Below are 18956 nucleotides of genomic sequence, written 5' to 3'. Positions count from 1 at the left end.
TTCACCATGAAGTTATACTCTCTGCATTCTTATAACACACTCCATCAACCCCTTCATGACTCTTAGTACAAAGGAAAATAAAGGTGATGGTGGCTAAATTTGCTCAAGTTTCACCAGGGCTGGGCTTTCATTTGAAATGAGCTCTGCACAGTGGGTTCAGTTTAGGGACAGGTTGACCTCCTCCATGGTAAGAGTGGATCCATGGCAATCTGCCCTTAGAGCAAAGACAGACACCAGCCTCCTAGGAGGAGGAGGAGACTTACAGGGGAGGATTACCCTGGAATATGAGCTGTGGAACTGATGTGATAAGAATTGGGAATTTGCAAGGTCAGGGCTTGGCTTGCACCACAGAAATGTTTGAAGTCAGGTTCTTTATCATTTTCCTACTCAACATGTTTATTCTGTGCAAAAACAGGTTAGCATTTCTCCAAGACATAGCTCAGTAAACCCTGATCCTATAATCAAGGTCACAGACAGCAGTTGATAAAGAGGAAAAATAATTATTTTAACCTTGACATCTTAAGCTTTGATCCTGGGTGACCCTGAGATCATTTCTCTGTTCTCTAATTCACAACAGTAAATCAGAACACAATCTGGTGTTTGTTTTTCAAAAACAACTCCCCAAACAACTTTGGGGAACAAAGAGCCTTATTTTTTAAGAACCGTGAGATGTATATCTGAGATTCATCTGAATTGATATTTTTATCCTTCTTACTTAGTGCTATTCAAAAAAGATGTCCTAGAGTTTCGGCAGCAAGTCAGCTGACTCAGCATGACCACTATCGAGAGGCCTAGAGGTGGGCTTAGAGGTGTCCACTTTCAGGTGGTCACCGCCAAAACCAGTTGAAGAATGGATCCTGGAAGTGTTTTGTCTTAGAATAGTAGTCACTTGTAGCACTGAAGGAATCTCAGTGAATGTATAATTCTATGTGAAAACATAAACCGAAGGGTTAGCTATGGAGCAGCATGGTGAACTGTAATGGCCACTGGGGTCAAACCAAACAGTTCAAATCCCAGTGCTGCCACTCTTGTTACCGACCCTTTCCTGTCAGGCTGCAGCAAGGGTCCCTCTGACCAATGCCATTGGAGCCAACAGAACGAGACTAACTTTAGTTCAGAAGTAAAGGAGAATTTTATTCTTTGATCAAAGAGTGGAGGGGTGCAAGCTCAGGCTCTAGAGCAACAGTCCCAACATTTCTGGCACCAGGGACCCATGTCGCAGAAGACAGTTTTCCCACCCACCGGAGACGGGGCACAGTTTGGGGATGATTCAAGTGCATTACATTTATTGTGCACTTTATTTCTGTTATCATTAATCAGCTCCACCTCAGATCATCAGGCACTAGATTCCAGAGGTTGGGGACCCCCGCTCTGGAGGACACGGTCTCCCCACAGGCCACGGGCAGGGCTGCTTTATAGGGATCTCAGCAGCGGGGAGGGACGGAGCTCACACAGGGGAGCCACAGAGGTGCATGGCCCAGCTCCAGACCACAGTGCCGGGAGCAGTGTCTCGGCACAGGGCCCGCTGCTGCCATCTTGAATCGAGCTGTTGTGCTCAAGGACAGGAGGAGGAGCTCTGGTCTGAAGTGCCAAGTACCAGTATGAAGCCTCTGTGCGAGGCCCACTGTGATCAAGTGAAAACAGACCAAGCGCAAAGGAAAAATAAAAACAGTTAGACTTTATCACCCAAATTCTAGTTTTCTGTGAATTGGTAATGGGCATGGCTGCTGCTGCTGCTTACTGCATGACCTAGCGACTTAACATCTCTACACCTCACTTGCCTACTTGTAGATTAAGATAGTGCTACCACAAGGGACTGTTTATAGAGCCTGAATTAATGAGTATCTGCAACGCTCCTGCAACCACTGCTGCCCATAGTAATCACTCAGAAACTGCTAGAAGTGGTTATAGGGTTGTTATGAAGATGGTTATAACAATCTGCAGAGCATGGTTATAAAGATTTAATGGTGTAGTGCACACAAAGTACTTGGAACCATGCCTGGCCCGAGTAATCACTTAGCAAATGCTAGTGATTCTTATAAATGATCTACCTAAGGTCACATGGACAACCGGTCGTCCCTGGTCAAGAGAACACCCATCTGTCAAGTAATCTTCCCCTCTATAATGAATTCATAGCATAGCACTCATTTTTAAAAATTATTTTTTAATTTTTATACAATTTTAAAGGTTAATTTCCATAGTGTCTCAAACAGTAAAGAATCTGCCTGCAATGCAGGAGACCTGTGTTCAAACCCTGAGTCAAGAAGATCCACTGGAGAAGGGAATGGCTACCCACTCCAATCTTCTTGCCTGGAGAATTCCATGTACAGAGGAGCCTGACGGGCTACAGTCCATGAGGTCACAAAGAGTCGGACGTGACTGAGCAACTAGCACACAATTATTGCAAAATACTGGCAATATTCTCCATATTATATAATACATCCTTGAGCCTATCATAGTTTGTACCTCCTACTCCCCTATCTCTCCTCCCTCACACTGGTAACCACGAGTTTGCTCTCTGTATCTATGAGTCTGCTTCTTTTTCACTATATTCACTAGTTTGTTGTGTCTTTTAAATTCCACATATAAATGATATCATACAGTATATGTCTTTCTCTGTCTGACTTATTTCATTTAGCCTAATGCCCTCCAAGTCCATCCATGTTGCTACAAATGGCAAAATTTCATTCCTTTTTGTGGCTGAGTAGTATTCCATTGAATATATACACCATAGCTTTTTATCCATTCATCTGTTGCTGGACACTTAGGTTGCTTTCAGGTCTTCGCAATTGTAAATATTGCTGCTACGAATATTTTAGTACATGTATCTTTTTGAATTAGCGTTTTTGTTATACTTGAATATAAACTCAGGAGTGGGATTCCTGGATCATATGGCTCTGTTTTTAGTTTTTTGAGAAATCTCTGTATTGTTTTCCACAGTGGCTGCACCAATTTACATTCCCTCAAACAGTGTAGGAGGGTTCCCTTTTCTCTACATCCTTGACAACATTTGTTACTTGTGTGCTTTTTGATGATGGCCATTCTGATGCGTGTGAGGTGATACCTCATTGTGGTTTTGGTTTGGATTTCTCTGATGATTAATGATACTGAGTATCTTTTCTTTCATGAGTGTATGTGTGCAATTGCTTTTATAAACAAATTTTAGTCTGGAATAAGGAGCACCTAGTTCATTATGTTGGAGATTGTCCTCACTGTGATAGGCTGTTGAAGTGTGCCTTCCTTAAGATCTGGTTGATGTGGGAGTAATGACCTTGGCATAATGCATACATCTCATATAAAGACTGAGGGGTACTCATGTTGGGTTCAACAATGATCTGGTTTAAGCTGTTTTCTGGACCAATTATTCTGTCCGGGGAATTAACACTGCTGCTCCTATTATTGTCACTGCTTGTAGATGCACACACTTTGGTTCCTCTTAGTTGGCCTTCCTTTTGTTTTTCATTGCATCCTGAGACTCCTGGAAGATAGAGTTTCTCTTACTCCTTTTGGACGGGAGAGAATGGTGATTATCATTTTTATTATCATTCCTTCTTCTTTTCTGCTTATTGTTCAGTGACTATGTTCCTAATTCCAATAGCATGTTGGTACTTGGGCCCCTATGTTCATATTTAGGATCAGAAAATACATTAGTAGTAACTGAAGTGGCCTTGGCAACATTGGTCGAAGAAGCAAAGTGGGATGATGGTGAGGACCAGAGATGGACCAGAACAAGCCAAAGTGGCTCTGAAAAATCATCCTGGCATGGCTGACTTCCTTTAATCCTGGCCCAGAATTATAGAAACCTTCAGCATCTTTTCACATACCTGTTGTCTATCTGCATTTCTTTTTTGGAAAATGTCTATTCAGTTCTTCAGCCCATTTTTTTTAAACCAGTTTTTTTTTTTTTTATGTTGAATTGTATGAACTGTTGCACATGTTTATACATGCTGGGTACTAATCCCTCATCAGTCACGTCATTTTCAAATATTTTGTCCCATTCAGTAGGTTGTCTTCACTTTGTTGATGGTTTCCTGTGCTGTGCAAAAGCTTTTAAGCTTAATTGGGTCCCATTTGTTTAATTTTTGCTCTTATTTTCTTTACTTTAGGAGACAGACCCAAAAAATTATTGCTATGATTTGTGCAGAGTGTTCTGCCTATATTTTCTGCTAGAAACTTCATAGTATCCTGTCTTATATTTAGATCTTTAATTCACTTTGAAGGTATTTTTATTTGTTTGTTTTTTGTATATGGTGTTAGAGAAAGTTCCAATTTCATTCTTTTACATGTATCTGTCCAGTTTTCCCAGCACCACTTATTGAAAAGACTGTCTTTTCTCCAATGTATATTCTTTCCTCCTTTGTCATGGATTAACTGACTGAAAGTGTGTGGGTTTATTTCTGGGCTTCCTATTCTATTCCGTTGGTCTAAGAATCTATTTTTGATAGCACCCCTTTTTACTTGGAAATTGGAAAAGGCAGAATTTGCCTAGCAGGAAAACCACATCAGAAGGAAAATAATTCACCAGGAAAGCTCATAGGTCCTGGAGTACTTCTGCTTTCCCTTTCCTCTTTTTCTGGGGTTCTATCTTCTCAGTCTAAGACTTAACTTTTAGACATAACTCATTCCATTGCTTACAAGCCAGTCTATGTGTGAGCTTCTACTTTCCATGCTGGTGACAGGCAGGTTTCTAGACTTTCTATTTTGTTCTAAGGACTGATCTAGTCTTAAAGCATAATCTTATTTTTTAAACTATTACAGTTTCATAACATTTTATTATTTGATAGAGGAATCCTCCCTCAATACTTTTTTTCAAAAAATTTTTTTTTTTTTTTACAATTTGGTCGGGGAGGGTTCCTCTTTTTGTTTGTTTCTTCTTTTGGTATAATAATACATTCACATAATTTCAAGGTATAAAACAATATATGAAAAATCTCCCCTCACACCAACCCCTCCAGCCATCCAGATGCCCTACTGGACGCAAAACATTGTAAGCAGTTCCTATGCATTCTGACAGAGAGATTCTGTGCATAGGTAAGCAAATACTTAAGTATATTCTTTTTTTCCCTTCTTTAAAACACAACGTTATCCATTTGTTTTCACAAATGAAAGTTAATATCATTTTTCTGCACCTGCCCCCCGCAAAGAACTGTTGGAACTTTTATTGAAATGACATCAAACTTAAAAATGAATCTGTGTAAAAATTAAAATTGATTATGCTGTTTAGATCACCTGTCTGGAAACATGGCATGTATCTTAATGAATCCAACTCTTTTCTTAGTTCTGTAATTTTCCTTATTTAGATTCTGAATATTTATTAATGGGCATTTTATATTTTCATTTTATTGAGTTATTGTCAATGAAGGGAGTTAGTTTCCTCATATTTAATGTAGAAGAACTATTTAGTTTCTTATTTATTTTTAAATCTGGCTAACATTAATTCTAAACATGATGAAACCAGATTAACTGGTTTCAAATCCTGCTCTGACATTTAGTAGTGGTACAACTTTGGGGGAATTATTAAATTTCTCTCTGCTTCAGTTCCCTCATCTGTTAATAGGGGTAAAGATACTACCTACATCATAAAACTGTTGAAACAAATAATAACTTAATTCAAAGGAAGCTGTTAGGACAGTGCGTGGAACATGAGTCATCTTTAAAAGTTAGCCTTGATTAAATTCTGATAATTTTGTTCTTTCTTTATGACTGTCATCTCATTTCTTTTTGTTTCATGTATTACTGAGTTTTCCAGGTGGCTCAGTGGTAAAGAATCCACCTGCCTATGCAGGAGATGCGAGTTTCATCCCTGGAGAAGGAAATGGCAACCACTCCAGTATTTTTGCCTGGGAAGTCTCATGGACAGGGGAGCTTGGCAACCTATTGTCCATGGGGTCACAAAAGAATCAGATACAACTGAGAAACTAAACAACAGCATTACTGCATTAGATAAAGCTTGTCTTCTTTCTTTCTCTATTGTTTCACTATTAGGTGTGATGTTTATAATTGGTTAGAAATAGATGTAGTTAATTATATTGAGAAGGAAATCTTTTATTCCTAGTTGTTAAGCAGTTTTAAAGAAGAGATTAAATTTTATTAAATGCCTTTCTATTCTTTATTTATGTAACCCTATATTTCCCCTTTGTTCTACTGATGTGATGTATCTTATTAATAGGCACTAGAAAAATTAAAACACCTATATTCTAGAATAAGCTCTGTCCAGTCATGGTGTATTATTCTTTCAACATCCAACTGAATCTAATCTGACAGAATTTAATTTAAACCCTAGAATTCAGAGTTTACAAATTGGGTCCACATAGGAGCCTGTATGCATATGTCTTGAGCAGTGTATGTTAGCCTTAGAAAATAAATTAGAAAAATTTCGCTCTCTTTCTGAGCTTCAGTATGAAAGTTATTTGTTCCTTGGTCACTTGACATTTATCTTAATGTTTTAAAAGAATTCACTAATCCTCATTTTAGATTCTTTATGCTGTTATCACTAATGTTAATTCTCTCTCTCGAGTGTAGAAGCAGCTCTTTGTAGATGCATTACCAATTTTCAATTAACATGTAAAATTTAATTTTTGTTACAAATAAGTATAAACTACAGCACAATAATGCCTGCGGAGAAGATTGCTGAGCTACACAGCTTGTCAACAGTTTGGTATAGGCTGCTGTGAGTAAGAGAGAATGACATGTGGAATGTTGTCCAGCACCAAGAAAGGTCATGAGTTCACTGAAACACATAAAGGCTTTGCTCCTGAGTCAACAGGCAGTGACAGACAATAGTGCACATTGGTCAGAGGATCCAGTCTAAGGCCTGACAGTCTGCAGGCTTATCTGAGCCTCACTACTCACTACTACCTGTGTGACTTTGGGCAAGTTACTTTCCTGCTTGGTGCCTCAGTTTCCTCATCCATAAAATGGGAATCATTCTCATAAGTGAAAGTGAAAATCTCTCAGTTGTGTCTGACTCTTTTCTACCCCCACGGACTATGCAGTCCATGGAATTCTCTAGGTCAGAATACTGGAGTGGCTAGCCTTTCCCTTCTCCAGAGGATCTTCCCAACCCAGGGATCAAACCCAGGTCTCTCACATTGCAGGTGACCCATGCAGCTGGGCCACAAAGCGTTAAATGAGTCGATTTCTACAAAAGGCTTAGCACAGTGCCTGGTAATAATAAGCATGGTGTAATCATTGACCATCATTATGATTGCTATTCAGACAGTGACAGAGACCCCTTGGGGACAGGAGAATAACAGTGGATGCTTTCATAGTTGCTGGAGGATGTTGTTGTGCCATGAAAGTGATTGCATCGATATTTTTGCTAACTTTAAGATTGTTCTGAGTTTAATTCCTTCCAATAGGCTAGCAAAAATTCTAGAACTCAGAACCATACAGGAAACACAAAACCAGCTAAGAACCTTGACTGTAGGCAGACGACAAGACTCTTTGGAATGTGAGTGAGTGCACTTTGGCCACTTTTCCACATTCATGCCTGTGCCACTGCAAATGGTTCTTGGGTCCCTGCCTTCCAGGCTTCAGTTCCAATGAGTGGACTGTAGGAGGCGCCTCCTCCAAGGTGTTAACTATGTGTTAACTATGTGTTAACTCTATGTAAGGTTGCCTTTACAAACAAGTGAGGAAGAGGAGAATTATCTGATGTTGGGGGAAAAGGGTAATTATGGCACACAAAAATAAAGTTTAAAAGTTACATATGTAAAAATAAATAAATTTTTTAAAACTTAAAAAAAAAACCACTTGAGGATTAAAAAAAAGATTTCATATGAATCATAGTTAAATGTTAACAGAGGGCGTCCCTAATAGTTCAGTTGGTATAGAATCTGCCTGCAATGCCGAAGACCCCAGGTCGATTCCTGGGTCTTGTGGCTCAGCTGGTAAAGAATCCACCTGCAATGTGGGATACCTGGGCTCGATCCCTGGGTTGGGGAGATCCCCTGGAGAAGGGAAAGGCTACCCACTCCAGTATTCTGGCCTAGAGAATTCCATGGACTGTATCATCCATGGGGTCACAAAGAGTCGGACACAACTGAATGTTAACACTTAAGTATAAGGTTCCGTGGGTTATGACCTTTCTAATCATAAAAACCATGAATCATAAATGCAATATCCAACAAAACAAACTGAGGACTTAAGTGGCAAACAGAGAAAAGTAACTGCAGCCTAGATAACAGATGAAGAGTTAATGTCCTTACTGTAAACAGAGCTTTCTCAAATCAATCAAATAAAGACAAATGCCTTAAAATAATACATAAAGGACACCTATGACTAATTCATGAAATAGCCATAAATATATGAAAAACTTCTCTCTCAGGAACAATAAAAGAAATGACCTTTGGAAATGATATACTCATTTCCTTCTTTCACACCAGCATTGAAAAAAAGACAAAAAACAGTTATGCAGTGTCATTAAGAATGAGGTGAGGGCTTCCCTGGTGGTCCAGAGGTTAAGAATCTTGCAATGCAGAGGAGGCTGTTTCAATGCCCGGTCCAGGAAGATCCCACATATTGCCGGGCCACTAAGCACGAGTGCTGAAACTCCTGAGCCCATGGGCAGAAACCACTGAAGCCCAGGCCCTAGAGCCTGTGCTCTGCGAAAGAGAAGCCACAGTAATGAAGAGCCCGCACACTGCAACTAGAGAGTAGCCCATGTTCCCCACGAGATAAAGCACATGTACAGAAATGAAGACCCGGTGCAGTTAAACAAATAAATAGTAAAAAAAAAAATGAAGTGAAATGTTTGCTGTCAGGTCCTGCTTGGGGAGGGTGAGTTGGGTCAACCTTCCAGGAGGGAAATTTGACAAAGAGCCAAAAATTCATTGCTTCATAAGTTCACGTCTAGGAATGTGTCCAAAGCAAATAATCAAAGATTCACAGAAAGACATATGTGCAAGAATGTTATAGTATTATTTGGAATAGCCACAGAATGAATAATTCCCTCCAAAAGTGAAAGAATTTAAATATTCAACATTAAGAGAATGATTAAATCAATAGTGTTAAGTCCAATCAATGGAATTTTATGCCACATTTTACAAATAACATTTTCAAATCTTACCTTATGGCATGGGAAAATATTTATGATCCAATAATTAAATGTTTGGGCTTCCTAGGTAGCACTAGTGGTTAAAAAAAACTCTGCCAGCCAAAGCAGTTAACACAAGAGACACAGGTTCAATCCCTAGGTCAGGAAAATCCCCTAAAATGGGAAATGGCACCCCACTCCAGCATTCTTGCCTGAAAATTCCATGGGCAGAGAAGTCTGGTGGGCTACAATCCATAGGGCTGCAAACAGTCAGACACGTCTGAGCGAGCTACTGAGCACACATTAAATGTTTAAAAAAGAGAAAACATCAAATAAAAAATCAGGATGATCCCTTTTTTTTTTGTAAAATGTAACTCTGGCACTATGCTATTAGTCACTGAGTGTTACAACCTTAATATAGCTCTATATCCTCAGATCAATAAAGATTATATTAACCATTCCCCAGAAATACACACAAGCCACCATACAGCAGCTTAAAAAGTTATCAACCCTTTTTCAGCTGTTAGGCCTGCCTGCAGTCTGATATGGGACCTGACAAGCCAGTCATTAGATGCTTTTAATATTATTCTTGATCTGGCCCCTTTTTTATTGTTCTGTTATTGTTGAGTTGTGTGAACTGTTTGTATATTTTGGAAATTAAACTCCTGCCAGTTGCATCATTTGCAAATATTTTCTCCCATTCCATAGGTTGTGTTTTTGTTTTGTTTATGGTTTTCTTTGCTGCTTTGTCACTTTTTTTAGACTTCACAACGTTACATACTCACAGCTAGATGATACAGTTTGAATCAGCCTTAGGTAACCATATACCCATAATATATGAGAACTGAAGAAAGCTACTTATTTACTCCAACTCTACTTGAAATCCTAGTGATATGCTTTATACAATTATTAAAGGAGCAGAAGACTCCTTCTTTTCCTAATTCTATTTCCGAGGATTGGGAAGGATGAGACTTCATTCCCTATATCTACTTCTCTTCAATTTGTCAATTGGAAAAGAATATGCTAATTAAATCAATTTATCAATATATACAATATTGGAGAAGGACATGGCAACCCACTTCAGTATTCTTGCCTGGAGACCTCCATGGACAGAGGAGCCTGGCAGGCTAGAGTTCATGGGGTCGCAAAGAGTCAGACACAACTGAGTGACTAACCCACAAACACAGACTCAATGTATCCAACACTGTCTATCTACTTCTACTATCTAATGTTCAAGATAATTTTTTCTGCAGTAAGAGGAAAGCCATACTGACAATATTCTAGTGAGGTCACATGAAGGGTGATTATTCACCAGTTTGGGTTTTATTCTGTACCTTTTATAAAGCGACAAGCCCAATATAGTAAGAAGTGATTCCTGATTCCATTTCAACTACATTCAGGAATCCATCAGATTATCATGAAGAGGAAGAAAGCAGAGTCAAGACAATGAAGATGGCCACAGAAGCCCAGATGCCAGAAGGGAACTGTACCAGGGCTTCAGGAGCCATGGAATCTCAAGGACTACAGAAAGAGATTGATTCAATCTCTAACACTTGGACCAACCACCCAAACTGCATTTGTTTTCTTAAAATATTTTCAGGCTATCAAGGCTCTTGGGGCAATTTTACAAGTGACCACAGTGGAGGGCCACTAGGAGGATGCCTTTTAAAGGACTCAAGGAAGACCCACTTCTCCAAACCCTTTTCAGCCCAATTGTCATTGTCCATCAAGAGTAAGTGATTCATTATTTGGTTCTACACTGATGTGAGAAAGACACATAGACTCTCAATCACAGAGGGAACCTTAGAGGTCAACCTTCTAGTCATACAGACATCTCCTCAAGAGCATCCCAAGATATGCTTGATAAGAACCTCCTTAGACATGGGTAGTGAGAAGGAACACACAGAGCACAAGATAATCCTTTCCAATTATGAACAGCTCTAGTCATTAAAAGTCTTAATTTTGCCAATTTCTACCCACCATAACTAGCTCTGCTCTCTGGGCTTCCATGGTGGCTCAACTGTTAAAGAATTCACCTGCAATGCCAGAGACCCGGGTTCAATCCCTGGGTCAAGAAGATCCCCTGGAGAAGGGAATGGCTATCCACTAGTATTCTTGCCTGGAGAAGTTCATGGACAGAGGAACCTGGTGGGCTACAGTCCATGGGGTCACAAAGAGTCAGACACAACTCAGTGACTGGATCAAATTTCACTGGATCTGCAGAAAACAAATCTAAACTCTCCTCTAGCTTTTACGATATTTGAAAACAGCTGTCTTGTCCAATTGAGTCTTCTCTTCCCCAAACTGAACAAACTCTGCTCCTTCACCTATTCCTCACCTTTCAAAGTCCCAGGTTAAAATGGCAAATTCCTGACATGAACATCTCCCATTTCTGGAAAGTAAGAGAGGTGAGTGGTGTCATACATTCGATCCAGATGAAAGTGAGGAAGACTGAAGGAACAGTGGTCAAAGTAACATGTAGATTACTCTTCAGTTTCCAAAAACCAGCTAGGCTAACACAATCCTTCATAAAAGTCATTTAAGATTTATACTTGCCTACTTACCAAAGAACTTCTTGACACAACATTGTTGACATCAGTGAGATTTCCACAAGGCTCCAGTGGGTGAGAAAGCCCATTGAACATGAAAACTATACCAATCAATCAATTCATTCATTGCACATATACTAAAGGTCCTATGTATTAAAAATTGAGATCTTTTTAAGAGCTAGTATTATTAAAATGGGGTCTTTCCAGGTGGTGCTAGTGGTAAAGATCTCGCCTGCCAAAGCAAGAGACATAAGAGACCCAGGTTCAATCCTTGAGTTGGGAAGATTCCCCTGGAGAAGGAAATGGCAACCCACTCCATATTTTTGCCTGGAGAACCCCATGGGCAGAGCAGCTTGGTAGGCTACAGTCCACGGGGTTGCAAAGAGTCTGACACGATTGGAGCAATTAAGCACATTATTAAAATGAAAGTTCCCTCTATGAAAATGCTTTCTAGATATTCATCATTACTGAAGTTCACACAGACATGCTTCTTAGAACAGCAAATTCCATTTCCCAGCACTACCCCCCACCCCATGTCCAGTAGAGATGCTAACTGTGGAATGGAATTCACAGGTCAGAGGAATCACCCAGAGAAATACAGTGATTTTGAGATTTACAACATGTGTTGCATCACGAGTTTGGTTATGAAGAAAGGTCTGATTGTGGCCAGATATTTACCCTTGAGATAATATTGTTGCAAGACTTCCCTCCCACAGAATGAAATCCCTTCTTTTCCACTCCCACGGCAAGAAGGTTGCTTTGAATATCTTTTCTCAGCTGGTACATGCAGAAAGCTTGGAGCTATTTTTCTCTTTAAAATGTTAGAAAGAAACTCTTTTTTTGTACTCCTATATGACTGGCACTTTATAAAACACTCTTAAAACCTCAGCCAATACACCCTGAGGGACTAAAGGAGAAAACAGGCAAAATAGCAAAATGTTTCAGTTCACAAAATTCTCTACAGTCTGCTGAGCAAGACTGAGGGTCTCATTATGGGGAAAGAAGACAGAGGTTCCTATCGCTATCAAAGTAGCAATAGTGAGGGCTTCCTTGGTGGCTCAGTGATTAAGAATTCGCTTGCTAATTCAGGAGACATGAGTTCGATCCCTGGTCTGGGAGGATCCCATGTGCTGTAGGGCAACTAAGCCTGTGCATCACAACTACCGAGCCCATACACCCTAGAGCCCGTGCGTGGCAACAAGAGAAGCCACAGCAATGGGAAACACGTGTGCCACAGCTAGAGAAAGCCCCTGCTCCCCGCAGCCAGAGAAAGCCTGCACCGCAACAGAGACCCACCACAGTCAAATAAGTAAATCCATATTTTTTAAAGTAGTAATAGTGATAGCATATGATCACTGACATACTTTGAATATTTTGTGCCAGGTATTGTCCTTTATCTGGATGAACCCATTTAGCTCCCGAAACAACCCTGTGAAGTAAATACTGCTGTTACCCATTTGACAAGTGAAGAATGGGAATAAAGAAGTAACTCGCCCAAGATCATACAGCTAGCAGGAAACTGGCAGTGCTAGAATTCAAAATCTGGAGGCTGGGCTCTTAACTATTTTTCTGTATCGCTTCCATATATGTCTGCTGTGTATCACATGATATATAAGATGAGTCACATGAAACTCATTTGACTTCAATGCCAGCAACAGTATCAGTGACCTTAAACTTGTTCCTGCATGGCCAGAGTATTCCCAACTGGCACCATCCTGGCTCAGAGCCCAGGTCAAGGCCCAGAGAGACTCTTATCACCAGCGGGTGGCAATATTGTTACATGGAGCCAACTGGGGCGCAGTGAAGGCCTGATGCCGTCCCTAAAAGTGGAAAGGCCTCACCACTTTATGGACAGATCATTCCAGGCGGTCCCCCAAAAACAATTTCTCTACTGTCCCCAAAGCACCTAGGATAATCCTCCAGGAGGACAGATGGGCCTGGACTAGGAGAAGGCCCAGGAAACTATTCGTTCAAATCGTTTCTCCTCGGTCCTGCCATAATATCCCTGGTGTATCTCAATCGTAAACGACACACTCCTTTTCGCATTGGAGCTTGTCTTCCTCCTACTTCCTTAGGAGCAGAGACTCTACAGCCTGTGTACCTGCAATCTCACTAACCTAGGGTAGATGTTAAGTAAATGGATGAATGAATAACTCTCAGTTCTGCAGGTGCAGTCAATTCCACTCTAAAAAACAATCAAAGAAATAACTGTGGAATCCTCTATAGTTGCCTAAAATGAAGCCTGACTTCACTGGTGACTCTAGGCTGGGTTTAGCCATCCAAGGATCCTCAGAATAGAATGAACCCAAGAAATCCTCCCAGCGCCCTCTGGTCTGGACACTTGAAACTGAAGTAACTGATCTGTCTTTACATTGACCTTGTTGTTCCTTAAAATGGTCTCAGTTTAAGAAGAACAAATGCCAAGCTGACCTCAGGATAATTCCAACAAAGTAGGTTCAGTAGCTGATGCCATCAAGGACTTTTCCAAGGAAGTCCACAAGAATCCAGGGACAGAGTCTTTATGTAGAGGAACCATTTGTATAAAATCTGAGAAGCTTTGATTTTTTTGTTTTTTCCCTCTAATCCAAAACATTTCTAACAGACTGTCATATGTCTACAGTCCTACTATTAAAAAGCTGGGCCCTTGAAATTAGGTAGCTAATTTATGACACATGCAAAAAACTGTTAAAGGTTTTTAACCATGAAAAATGAGGGAAAGAGATGATTTTTTAAAAACCTACCCTTTTAATTTTTAAGTAAAAATTAATAAAATTTAAAATATGTTCCTGTTTTTTAAAAAATTTACTAGGGTGTTTATAAAGGTTGGAATTTTTAAAATACATGTATGTCTTTCCTTTCTCAGCAGTTTGTCAAATATCAAGGACTTGTTTTCTCACTCAGGCTGTGTCTACCCTTCTAGTAGTAACACATTAATATAAAGCTAGTAAGACTCTCCTCTCCATCATTTAACATTTGGTTTATTTTGATGATTATTAAAAATATCTAAGGGCTTCCCAGGTGTCTTGGGGGTAAAGAATCAACCTGCCAATGCCTGCCAATTCAAGAGATGTGGGTTCGATCCCTGGCTCAGGAAGATCCACTGGAGAAGGAAATGGCAACCCAATCCAGTATTCTTGCCTGAAAAACCCCACAGACAGGGGAGACTGGAGGGCTACAGTCCATGGGGATCTCAAAAGAGTCAGACATGACTTAGCAACTAAACAACAACAATAATATATATAGATTCATTGTGGAGAATTGGTAAAATGTAGAGAGTACTGAATAATATGTAAGAAATTATCTCTATTGATGTTTTGATGCATATTCTTCTTGTCTTATATTTTTCCATTTATATACATATATACAGATAATTTTTTGTAAAAATATAATCTACATCTGTTCATGGTATCTCAGTTGGTAAAAAATCTGCCTGCAGCACAGGAGACCCAGGTTTAATCCCTAGATCAGGAAGAACCCCTGGAGAAGGAAATGGCAGCTACTCCAGTATTCCTGCCTGGAAAATCCTATGGACAGAGGAGCTTGTTGGGCTACAGTCCATGGGGTCACAAGAGTCAGACACAACTTAGTGACTAAACCACATCTGTTCACATACTTCTTTCTTTCTATTCTTTAATGTCTATTTTCCATTTTCTCTATTTCAGTCTCTTTCCCTCTGTGAATTATAGAACTTTTTCTCTATGCATCCATATATGTCTATCTGTTTAACTCTCAGACATTTGGAGAGACAAAAAGCCATTCAAACCATGCTCCTTCTCTAAAATTAAATGGAAAGAAAGATAAATAGATGATAAATAGCTGGTTGATAGATAAACAGAGAAAAAAAATAGTAGATAACAAGAGGATAAAGAAAGAAGGAGAGAAGGAAGAATTTATGTATCATTTGTTTATGTAGATCTTTTGCATATCTTAAATGGCTTTGTGACTTCTGATATAAGAGAATTTTTCTTGCTTCTGTTTTAGATTCCATCAGGACCATCAGTTGTTCTTCTCATACTTGCTATTTCTAAATCACCCTTCCTCATTTCTACTGAAATTCTTTGTACTATCTCAGGTTTAGGCATAATTATTTGCTTTGACTGCAATTTAAATTGACTGTTTCTACACAAGTTCCATGGAAGTTCGTTCCTTTCCTATTTCCTAATCATTTTGTAATTTAGTATATTATCTTATGACCCAGTGGTAAAGAATCCACCTGCCAAGCAGGAGATTCAGGAGGCACAGTTTCAATCTCTAGGTTGGGAAGATCCCTTGGAAGAGGAAATGGCAACCCACTCCAGTATTGTTGCCTAAAATATCCCATGGACAGAGAAGCCTGGTGGGCTTCTTATGACATGAGGTCATAAGAGATGGACATGACTAAGCACACATACATAGTATCTCAGGGCTAGAAGAAACTCTGAAATACATTCTGTTTTGCCGCACACATCTTTCCTTCCCCATACCTTGTGCTTCTCTCTGTGTCTGAATTCCTTCTGGAACACACCCCCTTGGTGACCACCTAGCCAAGATAGACATCTTTAACAACAGAAGTTCATACCACCTCTTGAGGTGACCCAGGATATTTTTACAGTGCTCTGACAATTAAAATACCCTTCTGTCATTTTCACCATTGCTGTATCTAACTGCTGGAATTTCACAGGAAAGTTTAATCATAAACTTCTCTGCCTAAAAGCTCTTTGAAAAATAATTCTGTTTATAGTAGCATCAAAAAGAATAAAAGACTTAGGAATAAAATCAAGAAGGCAAAAGACTTACACACTGAAAACTATAAAACCCTGTTGAAAGAAAGTAGACACCAATAAATGGAAACATGTCTTGTGTTTCATGAATTAAAAGACAATGTTGTTAAGATGTCAATACTACCCAGATATTTACAGTCCCTAACCAAAATCCTGATGATGTTTTTGTAGAAATATAAAAATCCATCCTAAAATTCATGTGGAATTTCAAAGGACCCCAAATGACCAAAAGGGAAAAAAAAAAAAAAAAAACTTACAAAAGAAAAGCAAAGTTGGAGGTCTCACACCTCCTGATTTCAAACCATACTGTAAAGCTGCAGCAATCAAAACAGTATAGTACTGGCATGGAGACAGACATACAGATCTGTGGAATAGAACTGAGTCTAGAAATAATCTCATACATCTATGATCAACTTAGGAGTCACCAAGGGTGCCAAGACCATTCATTGGAGGGAAGAATTGCCTTTTCAACAAATAATTCAGGAACAACTGGACAGACAAGTGCAAAATGATAAAGTCAGACCCTTACCTTAACACCATCTACAACAAATAACTTGAAATGGATAAAAGACCTAAACATGAGACCTAAAACTATAAAACTCTTAGAAGAGAATGTAGAAGGAAAATGATATTGAATTTGAAATGAATGAAAATGAATTGAATTTCTCAGATGTAATGACAAAAGCATAGACAATGAAAGACAGACAATTTGAACTAATCAAAGTTAAATGCTTTTGTATATCAAAACATTATCAACAGAGTGGTAAGGCAACCCACACAATAGGAAAAAATATATACAAATTATATATCTAATAAAGAGTTAAATCAAGAATATAAAAAAGAATTTCTACAACTGAATAGAAAAAAAGAAAAACCAATTAAAAATGGACAAAAGGCTTAGATATTACTCCAGAGAAGATATACAAACACCAAAAAACCAGAAAAAAAAAAAAAAAAAAGAAAAGATGCTCAGCATCACTAATCATAGGGAAATGCAAATCAAAACCACAAGACATCACTTCACACCCATCAGGCTAGCTATTATTAAAACAAACACAAGAAGCAAAAAACAGGAAATAACAAGTGTTGGTAAGGACATGGGAAATTGGAACCTTTGAGCACTGTTGGTAAGAATATAAACTGTTGGAGCCACATTGGAAAATAGTACGGTGTGTCCTTAAAAAAATTGAAAATAGAATTATCATGTAATCCTGCAATTTCACCTCTAAGTATATACTTGAAAGAATTGAAAGCAGAATCTGAAAAAATTATTTGTATACCAATGTTTGCAGCAGCATTATTCACAATAGCCAAAAGGTGGAAACAACTCAAGTGCCCGCCAATAGATGAATGAATAAACAAAATGTGTTACATACACACAACAGATTCTTCAACCTTTAAAAAGAAGGAAATTCTAAGACAGGCTACAATGTGAGTGAATATCCAGGATATTCTGTTAAGTGAAATAAGCCAGTAACAAAAGGACAGATAATGTTGATTCCACTTAAATGAGATATCTAGAGTGGTTAAATTTATAGAGACAAAAAGTGGAATGGTTTCCAGGAGACGAAGGGGAGGGAGGAGTCGAGGGAGGAGTGGGGAGTTTTTGTCTAATGGATACAGAATTTGAGTTTTGAAAGATGAAAAGAACTGTGGAGATGGATAGTGGTGATACACATGCTGCTGAACTCTACACTTAAAAATGGTTAAAATACAAACTTTATGTTATAAATATTTACCACAATTTTTTTCACTTGAAAAAAGTCTTCAAATAAATGAAGGCAACCAACATGGCCTCACAGAGGAATCTCACAGCCCTCTCCTTCCACTGTTCACCCTATTACATAAAGTCCAGTCATCCTCAGGTCACTTTCCTCTGAATATCCTTCAGCTACCTACCTATAACCCATTTAGTCCATGGGCCATAAACCTCGGCATGAAAATGACCAGTTAGTTAAGAGAGGAAAGCCAAGACTTCCCTGGTGGTCCAGTGGTTAAGACTCTGCGCTCCCAAAGCAGGGGGCCCGGGTTTGATCCCTAGTCCAAGAACTAGGTCTCACATGCCACAGAAAAGGTCCTGCATGCAGCAACGAAGATTACGAGTGTTACAAGTAAGACTCAGCACAATGAAAAACAGGAAAAAACCCATTATCACCTAAACTCTTGTTACTAGACTTTTATTACTACAGCCAGAGACCTACTAGTTGTTAATTCCCATGGCGTTAACTTCCCAAATAAAGTCTATGTGCTTTTCTAATGTGCCACCACTAAAAACCTTTTGTCAGTTAAAACTCTTTCAGTGATTAAGAAGAAAAACAAATACATGAAATCTGTGCAAAAAACTTAAACAAAAACAAGAAATGTATTGGTTCATGTAAATGTTCCCAAAATGGTGCTGGCTTAAGGTATGGCTTGATTCAGGATTTAAACGATGTCACCAGGTCTCAATTGTTTTCTTCTCTTAGCCCAGCTCTGTTCTTCTTCTCCTGTCTTCATTCTTAGGCCCTCTGCCTATGAGATGTCCCCCATAACTCATGGCTTCAGGGGTGGTAGAACAAAACTTGCTCCCAGCAATCCCAAAATATCCAAACTGTCACGGGCTTTCATGGG

General features: G+C 39.1%; 2 protein-coding genes across 6 annotated transcripts in view; one reads left to right on the top strand and one right to left on the bottom strand.

Moving 5' to 3' along the window:
- Positions 1-18956, top strand: part of ANKRD55 (ankyrin repeat domain 55) — a 106458-nt gene that overhangs the window by 8937 nt on the left and 78565 nt on the right. The window lies entirely within an intron of this gene.
- Positions 3346-11047, bottom strand: LOC139038167 (protein VCF2-like). Its single transcript, XM_070476380.1, has 2 exons — positions 11018-11047; positions 3346-3559 (listed from the first exon to the last, which is right to left on the bottom strand). The coding sequence occupies exons 1-2, from the start codon at positions 11045-11047 to the stop codon at positions 3437-3439; spliced, it is 153 nt and encodes a 50-aa protein (XP_070332481.1). The 3' UTR covers positions 3346-3436.

Source organism: Odocoileus virginianus, chromosome 14, assembly GCF_023699985.2.
Source record: "Odocoileus virginianus isolate 20LAN1187 ecotype Illinois chromosome 14, Ovbor_1.2, whole genome shotgun sequence".
Classification (NCBI taxonomy): Eukaryota; Metazoa; Chordata; class Mammalia; order Artiodactyla; family Cervidae; genus Odocoileus; species Odocoileus virginianus.
Note: the sequence above shows the minus strand (reverse complement) of the source record. Positions and strands in the feature narration are given on the sequence as shown.

What these genes read in the sequence shown, in the direction of transcription:
- LOC139038167 (XM_070476380.1), bottom strand. Translation starts at nt 11,047, where the DNA reads ATGGAAGCCCAGAGAGCAGAGCTAGTTATG. An exon ending in AGAGAGCAGAGCTAGTTATG is followed by an intron (nt 3,560 to 11,017) that starts GTGGGTAGAAAT and finishes AACAATAAGCAG; the next exon opens with AAAAGAAGAAGGAATGATAA.